This window comes from Helobdella robusta (assembly GCF_000326865.2).
Source record: "Helobdella robusta unplaced genomic scaffold HELROscaffold_42, whole genome shotgun sequence".
NCBI classification, from domain to species: Eukaryota; Metazoa; Annelida; class Clitellata; order Rhynchobdellida; family Glossiphoniidae; genus Helobdella; species Helobdella robusta.
In genome coordinates this window covers 112,625-121,497 of record NW_008704981.1, presented here as the reverse complement: position 1 = coordinate 121,497, position 8,873 = coordinate 112,625, and the positions used below count along the sequence as shown (strand labels likewise).

Here is an 8,873-nt window from a genome sequence, read left to right as displayed (position 1 = left end):
AACCCATCACACACACGCAGTTACATTGCATGTGAATGTGATAGACTAGGATCTCTTCTTTGTATTCGAATCCAGACACCGTAAAAGCATTACAAGGCACCTCAACCATTACACCATAGCAGTGCTTATTTTGTGTTTAATTTTTTTTTGAAATTCAAAAATACCATAGAAGCAATTATTCGAAGTATTACATATTTATATGAAAAACATCACAAACTATCAATCACACAGCATGAAATAAATTTTATTAAAATGTTTTCTTCAACCAAATCAATCCAGACCTCAAATTACTCAACCCGAATGACTACTAACTCAAAGCAGAAATATACAAAAGCGAAATACAGGACAAAAATAACGTCAGAGAAGCGTCTCATTCTTATGGAAATTAAGAAGAAATTCAGAAATTTAAACGCCAGTGCAGCAGGCGAAAACGACGAAAGGAACCTACAGAAGATGGCCTATGACCTCAGGGTCGACCAGCGCGAAGACACCGCTTTCGACGAAATGGCTAAAAAATTAGACGAAGAACTGAAGGAAAAGGAGGAAGAGAAGAAAGATAAGGAGGATGACGAGGATGAGGATGGGAAAAAGAAAAAGAGAGATAGTGATAAAAGTGATGAGGAATCTTTAAGGAAGAAAAGAAGACGTAGACGGAGGAGAAGAAAAATTGGTGAAAATGGTTGGTGGAAGATTTTTGGATTCTGGCAAATTTTTTTTATGCAAAATTTTCAAAAACTTACAACGTTTTTTTGGTTTATGTAAATTTTATTAGAATGCAAGTAACCAAGAAATAATTAGGAAATCTCATTCAAGAGTCATTATTTCGAATCGAAGTTAAATTTATTCATCAGATTTGCAAATGATTTCGTAGTTTCACAAACTATCTCGCAGATAAAAATCGACAATTTCACTTCGATCGTGAGGAGATAACCCTCGGCATACCGAGGTTTCGACTAAACGAGAAATGTCGATTCGCCTCGTTTATCTTCATGTCCATTCTGAACTTCATTGCAATAGGCCCGCAAATTCACGTCACAATTAAAAGCATTGATATTAGTGGTTAGAGTGAGGTTTTATTTCAAATTCTCGGGTCAATTTATTTCAATTTTTTGATTTGGTGAGCATTTATATTGTTTTTTAATGAACTCTTTAGAATGAGTGACAGATTTAATATTTGTACGATACGATTTTTACGCGGTGGATTCTTTTCGCGTTCGAAGCCAGTGATTGCGACGTAACTTCTGTTTTGTGTTTACTGATTTAAACCAAATACATAATTACATGTTTGATAAATTTAACTGGTTTAACTAGCAAATTGATTGGTTTATTCAATTAATGACAGCATATTTTTTTATTTAAATTAAAAAAAACATTTAATTCGATTAAATTCAATTAACTAAGATTTATACAAAAGTGTGTTGGAGACGCTGGACGGCCCAGACACGTATGTCCTATTTGATTACTTTACACTGGCTATGTCACTTGGTGTGGCCTTACACATATCGGGTAATTTGTTGTTTCTTAACTTTTAACAAATCAATTTATTTACAAATCACAAACTGATACATGGCTGTCAATCAATCGATAAATCTGTCAATCTATCAATCAACAAACTAACATAACTATCAAACAATCAAACAGTCAACACTATTTGAAAATCCCAACCAATTTAACCAACCAGCTAATCATCACAAAAGAGGTTACGACCAATCAAAAACCACCACCACACACACACACACACACACACATACGCAGGTTTCATAATGTGTGTCATGTCTGTCTGGATTGAAACGAGGTCATATTTTTTGCTGGGCCTACCTTTCTATGGCAGTCTACTATTTTGTACAGCCCTTTATTGCACGCTCGTGGCCTATGCCTGCTACGAGTGGGCCAAACATCTGCAACATGGAATCGCCGTATATGGGGGTGTCCAGCATTGAATGAATAATTAATGGATTGGATGGGTGAATGAATGAATAGATGAATGGTTGGATGAATGGATGAATAAATAAATAATTAATGGATTGGATGGGTGAATGAATGAATGAATGGATGAATGGTTGAATGAATGGATGAATAAATGAATAATTAATTAATGGATTGGATGGGTGAATAAATGAGTGGATGAATGGTTGGTTGAATAAATGAATGAATAATCATCGTCTCCATCATTATCATCATCATCATCACTACCATCATCACCACCACCAGTGGCCTCTGGAGATAATGTTACGAAACTACTATTACAATGAGACACAGGAAATAATGATGAACTACATCCAGCAAAAATTCCACTGCTGTGGTGTAACTTCATTTCAAGACTGGCTCTCCCCAAAGAGGGGCCAACAGACCAGTTACGATTACTATGTGGTAAGTCGGTTGATAATTCGGTATTCTTATCGGTTATTTTGAGTCGGTTATTTTGAGTCGGTTATTTTGAGTCGGTTATCTGGAGTCAGTTATTTGGAGTCGGTTATTTGGAGTCGGTTATTTGGAGTCGGTTATTTGGAGTTGGTTGGCTTTGACTAAGAAATGCCAACAGACTAGTTACAAATTGTATGGTTGGTCGGTCGATTATTTTGGCCAGCTTCGATTATTACATGGTTGTTTGAATGAATGGATGAATGAATGAATGAACAAATGGATGAATGAATGAATAAATTAATTAATTAATTAACACAAATAAGGCCTACCACGAGCGCATACCATCAAGTTGTTGCGACTCCAACTATGATGATAGGTGCATTATTTTCCATGAATACATCGAGGAAGCAAGGGAGGATTTGTTCGAAGGTTGACTGAGTGATCATAATTAAATAATTATAATTAACTATAATAATAAAAATAATAATTATTGTTGTCACAGTTATTTTAGTAATTACTTTTCTAACTCTAGATTAATTTTTGAGACATTTGATTCGTTTATTAATCGTCTTACGTAGTTTATTGAAAAAATATTTTCAGAAATATTTAATTTATAATTACCGATTATAATATAACTGTAATCAACTCAACCTTAAATAGATTTTAAATGTAACATGTGAATACGTGTGGTGAGTTCAAGCATCAAACACACAAAAACACACACACAAAAACACACACACACACAAGCCCACATAGCCTCAACCGTTACACCATCCTTAACTAATTAATTAAGGATTATTTTTCAATTTATTACCATTTTCCATTTTTTATTTTCAAATTTAAAAAAAAAATTTCAAAACTCAAAAAAGGTGTCGGGATTAACATGGCCGGTTGCGAAAGCATCATTCGGAAGGATTTACTAAGTCTATTCCAGACATACATGTTCTATGAACTGTTAATAATAATCGTCTGCGATTTCTTCCTCGTAACTCTGACAAGGTTTCTCACAACGTCAATAAACAACTCGTTTCGACTGGAAGTCCCAGAAATCAGTTCGTACGGATATGGGATTTTGATTTGGCATCCGGATGATCCGGTAACAGATGAATCCGACAATGATAATAAGCTTATTTTACGATAGTGTTTATACTAGCCGTAGTTATTTTTGAAGTGTTATCGATTTGATTATTGTGGGTTTTTTTAGATTTGATTATTTTTGAAGATATTTTTTTTGTTATTCTGTGTTATTTTTGAGATTTGATTGTTTTCATTATTTAATTGTTATCTAGTGTAAAATATTAGATTTATTTGTTTCGTAATTAATCAGGAATTTTTATGATTTTGTGTTTAAGTATTGAAATTAATGTTGTGTCGTCTCTTACTAGCTTAAGAGAACGGCCTAAATATTCATAAATAATTAACCGCATAAACAACTTCAACAATTAATAATAATAATAGTTATGATTATTATTATTTATTATTATTGATTTTTTTATTTATTAATGTTGTAAACAATATCTTATAGACTTTTGCAGAGTGTTTAAGATTGTGCTTTTGCAGAATGTTACCTTAAACCTTTAACCATTAAAGACCATTGACCTTTTTTAACCTGTTGTTATAGACAAACACTCGTTCTAACTTTATTTTCTTGGGTTCATTTTGTTGGAAAATCATTTTCTGCCGAGTAAATCATATTTCCCATGCATTTTTTCGCAATAAAATCTTCAAAAAATATTGGTGTATTTAAAAATGCTAAATAAAAAACTAAAAAGTAAGTTGAAAATGTTAGAAAAAAAACAAAAATGCACCATTAACAAAAATGCACCATTAGCAAAAATGCACCATTAGCAAAAACCCACCATTAGCAAAAACCCACCATTAGCAAAAACCCACCATTAGCAACAAAGTCCGAAGTTTATATAATAAAACTTTTGATAAATTGATTTGCCAAACTACAAACTAACTAACACACTACTACCACACAAACTAATGACTTTAAAAACACTAGCAGTATAATCAAATCAACAAGAGCGAATACAACAACACAAACAACAACACAAACTAAATAAAAACATTAAACGACATACAAACAACATTATACAAAAACAACATTCAAACAACAGCATACAAATAACTGCATACAAACAACTACATACAAACAACTACATACAAAAACAACATTCAAACAACAGCATACAAATAACTGCATACAAACAACTACATACAAACAACTACATACAAACAACTACATACAAACAACTAGATACAAACAACTACATACAAACAACTACATACAAACAACTACATACAAACAACTACATACAAACAACTACATACAAACAACTACATACAAACAACTACATACAAACAACTACATACAAACAACTACATAAAAACAACTACATACAAACAACTACATAAAAACAACTACATACAAACAACTACATACAAACAACTACACCATGAGAAAAAAGAAAGAGTTTGTCGGATGGTTAGAACATATAACTTGGAAAATTATTTTGCTCCTACTTTTTATTTATTTTAAATGTATTATCATTTTAGGCTCGAATTTTTCATCACATTCTTTACACTATTAGTTTCACCAGAAGTGACAGCAGCAGTGATGTCATCATGCTCATAGTTTTTCATACAGGTTCCAGTATCTATATCTCATTTTGTATCTTTCGTGTCCAGATACTTTGTATCTAAGCCCGGAAGATACGCAATGAGAATGAATCGCTATGTTCTTGTCTAAACAAAACATGAATATTTATGAGGATGTGCTAAAAATAGAATCTTATGGCGTAAACAACTCCCAAGTTAAATGCTATAGCTCAGTTTTTTCCGCTAAACTCAGTAGATATTAGGTTGTTATGGTTAGTTTACGTATTTTATTATCTGTAATATATTTTCTTTGTAATTGATGTCTGTTATTTACAAAGATAAAAAAAATAATAATACTGATACAAAGCGAAACATGGCAGTTGCTTTTTGGCTTTGTTTTCTGAAATATTCACGGTGGATGTCTGGCATTTTGGGAATTTTTTTCCAATAAACTGTTTAAATCACAAATTTTAGATATATTTATAATAATTATAACTTTATTCGGAATAATAATAATAAAAATAATAATAATATTATCACCTAAAATTTTAACTCAAGCCACACTGATTGCAGAACAAAATCGAAAATCACCTAAAATCATGGTGACCCGCTCGGTATAAAATCCTATGTTGAAAATTTTATATGTTCTAAATAATATTATAGTAGCTATAACAATAATAAGAATAAATAATAAAAATATATGAATAATAAAAAGAATAATAATTGCAACGATAAAATATCGCGATTAACCATCAAATAACGAATAAATATAACCACAACAACACAAAATCAATCTAAAATCAAACGATAAAATATCGCGATTAACCATCAAATAACGAATAAATATAACCACAACAACACAAAATCAATCTAAATAACAACAACAACAACAACATCAAAATCAATTAAAACAACAGCAACAACAATACCGACAAGAATACTAGCACAACAACATCAATTGCACCGACAAGAATAACATATTAATGGCCAAAAGACTTTTGAAATTCTGGATGAGTGAACAAGCGAGGCAGACCATCCTATGGGTGATAATGTCAACATGTCTGATTAACATCTGTACGTTTTTGGTGCTCCTAGTCAAAGGAATCTTGCTATTCTATTACTTCGGAATGGTCTTGGATCTCATGAAAAACATAAACATGAAATACGTCACCCAACTTATGATCTACGGTGGTATATCTGGCGCTATAATATCGCTCATGGGTTAATTTGATGTTTATGTTACGGTATAATTACACACACACACGCACAGACAAACAAACACACACACAAACAAACAAACAAACACACCCAAACAAACACACACACACAAACAAATAAACACACCCAAACAAACACACACACACAAACTGACACACACATTTTCAGAATTTCTCTCTTGCTGGATGAACACGTACATAACGAATAGGAAGGCTGGGAACGTGCTAATGTATTTGTTTCATTTCATTTGCATTGGGCTGTTCATTTTTAGCGGCATGATCCACAGCTATTCAATAGCATACAACAGAATAATGAACGCAACGTTACAAGTGAGATAGATAGATGACAGATAAATGCAATTTATTATTAACAATAATAATTATTATTATTACAATTAATAAAATTATACAACTACTTTTTGTTATTATTAAGTTTCATCATTTCAAAATTATATCGTCGTTATTATTATTATAATTATCATCGTAATAAAGTATTCATATACGCTGTGTGTGTGTTTGTCGTTGAAATATCTAAAGCAAAAGTAACCTATAACCTAGTAACCTGTAACCTTTATCATTTATTTACATAATTTCATTTATTTATTTTATTATTTTTAAAATACAATGGAAGCTTTTCATTTGCTGGAGACATAGGAACGTCAGTTCGCGCCTCTCTATTCTCTGTTTATGTTATGTTATTTTATCGAGATATAAATACCTTTATCATTAGTATCATTTTATCGAGATATAAATATTTGAACGTATTAATTCTAAGGATACATTGCAGACCACTCTGAGAGAGTATTTGAGTCTGCCCAATACGAAGGAAAAGTTCGACAACCTACAACAGTATTTTGAGTGCTGCGGGGTCAAGCGACCTAACGACTGGTTCAAAGAGAAGTGGATAGTTGATCCGTACAAAGAGAAGAAATGGGATCGTGTATGCTCCTGGGATGATTTTGCTGTTGTTTTTTAATTAATTAATTGGTTGGATTAATTGGTTGGATTAATTGGTTGGATTAATTGGTTGGATTAATTGGTTGGATTAATTGGTTGGATTAATTGGTTGGTCAAATTAATTTGTCAACAACCATTCATTCAGTTGGGTATTAATAAATTATGTTTTCTGTTCATTTGTTGATCACTCTCTGAATCAATCACTCCATTAATCAATCAGCCGGTCAATTATATAATTAAGTAATCTGTCATTCAGTCAATTAACTATTCAATCGGTCAATCAATTAGTTATTCAATTAATCAAATGATAATTTAAAAAAAGCTCACCAAAAGCTCACCAACAAGTAACCTAATAAAATAAACACCGAGAACAACAACAACATTAAAAACAACAACAACATTAAAAACAACAACAACATTAAAAACAACAACAATGATGATAATAATAAAACTACTCATACAACTATCACTATAACTGATAGTAACATTAAAATGACAACAACAACAACAATTTTTTTAATTCTTTAAAAAAACATTTCAGCAACGGGTGCCATTCAGCTGCTGCGACCCGCTATCCCCAAGGCCCTGCCAGATGACGAACGTATACGAAACTTCAGAAAACTACAACCCCAAGAAAGATTTAACCATTTTCGATAAGGGGTGCTTGGATGTCTTCAGCCAGCAATACTGGGCCTTTATATTTTGGGGCCTTTCTTTCCCATTGTGTGTTTTGTATGGGTCACTCTTTATCATGCTAATCGGATTAAGGTTGTTTTTATGTGTGCGTGTGTTGTTTGTGTGTTGTGTGTGTGCATTCCAGTTTCTTTAACATGTAACCACACAATATTGTACATTGAAGCAGACAAACCAAACACCAGATACTCACTTAACATTAGTATCCTACATGGATAAGTAATTATTACTTGGTTAAGATACCTAACTGGCATTGCTGTTGTAGCGGCGGGGTTCGATAACAATAATAAATAATTTACCCTTATTTTAAATTTACCATTATTTGATTATTTATTTATTAAAAGTACTAAAAAACTTGTAAACAAAATTATTATACAAAATACCAACCATGCCTGATACCAGATACGTTAGCACTTCAACGTACGAAGCCATAAAGCTAGGCTATGCCGGATTAGATTCGTACGGATATTTATTGGGAGTGGGCGTTTATGCGGAGGATATCGAGCAAAATATCCCAAAATCCGTGTTGGAAAAGCAATCGAAAAGATTAGGAAAGAGAGCACAGGATAAGAAGGACCTGAAAGATTGGATCAACAAGTGGGACCTAGTTTTGGGATATAATTATCATTTTTATTAGTGTTGTTGTTATTAAACATCCCTCCCTTCAAAGCTGTCCAGATCCGTCTTTGATCGTTTTTTTGCTTTGATGAAGACATGAATGAATTAACAAGATGAAAATAAATTTATAAATTCATTAATTAATAAATTTGAATTTGACAGAATCCAAGGGTAATTTTAAATACATTTTTTTTAATTTTATCAATATCTCAGAGTATTTTTTATAAAAAAAAATATATTTTATATTTTTTTATATTTTGTATATTTTATTAGAAGTTGAAAATGGGCAAAATTAATTATGTTATATCGTTATAATTGAATTGCTCAGCATTATTTATCATTCAATTATTGTTATCTTTGTAATCTTTGGGCTGTAAACCATAGATTGTAAAATTGTACCTATGCTAAAACCGGACTGTA

The 8,873-nt window shown here is 31.8% G+C and overlaps 2 protein-coding genes across 2 annotated transcripts; both read left to right on the top strand.

Moving 5' to 3' along the window:
• Window positions 1-300: 300 nt before the first annotated feature.
• HELRODRAFT_177262 (hypothetical protein) lies at window positions 301-5,588 on the top strand (the record flags this gene model as incomplete). Its single annotated transcript, XM_009025486.1, has 9 exons — window positions 301-679; window positions 892-1,059; window positions 1,402-1,506; window positions 1,756-1,916; window positions 2,212-2,370; window positions 2,688-2,793; window positions 3,234-3,460; window positions 4,927-5,017; window positions 5,527-5,588. The coding sequence occupies 9 exons, from the start codon at window positions 301-303 to the stop codon at window positions 5,586-5,588; spliced, it is 1,458 nt and encodes a 485-aa protein (XP_009023734.1).
• Window positions 5,589-5,951: 363 nt separating this feature from the next.
• On the top strand, window positions 5,952-8,472 carry HELRODRAFT_177261 (hypothetical protein; the record flags this gene model as incomplete). The annotated part of the gene is made up of 5 exons (XM_009025485.1): window positions 5,952-6,159; window positions 6,355-6,515; window positions 6,973-7,125; window positions 7,684-7,910; window positions 8,238-8,472. The coding sequence occupies 5 exons, from the start codon at window positions 5,952-5,954 to the stop codon at window positions 8,470-8,472; spliced, it is 984 nt and encodes a 327-aa protein (XP_009023733.1).
• Window positions 8,473-8,873: the final 401 nt, after the last annotated feature.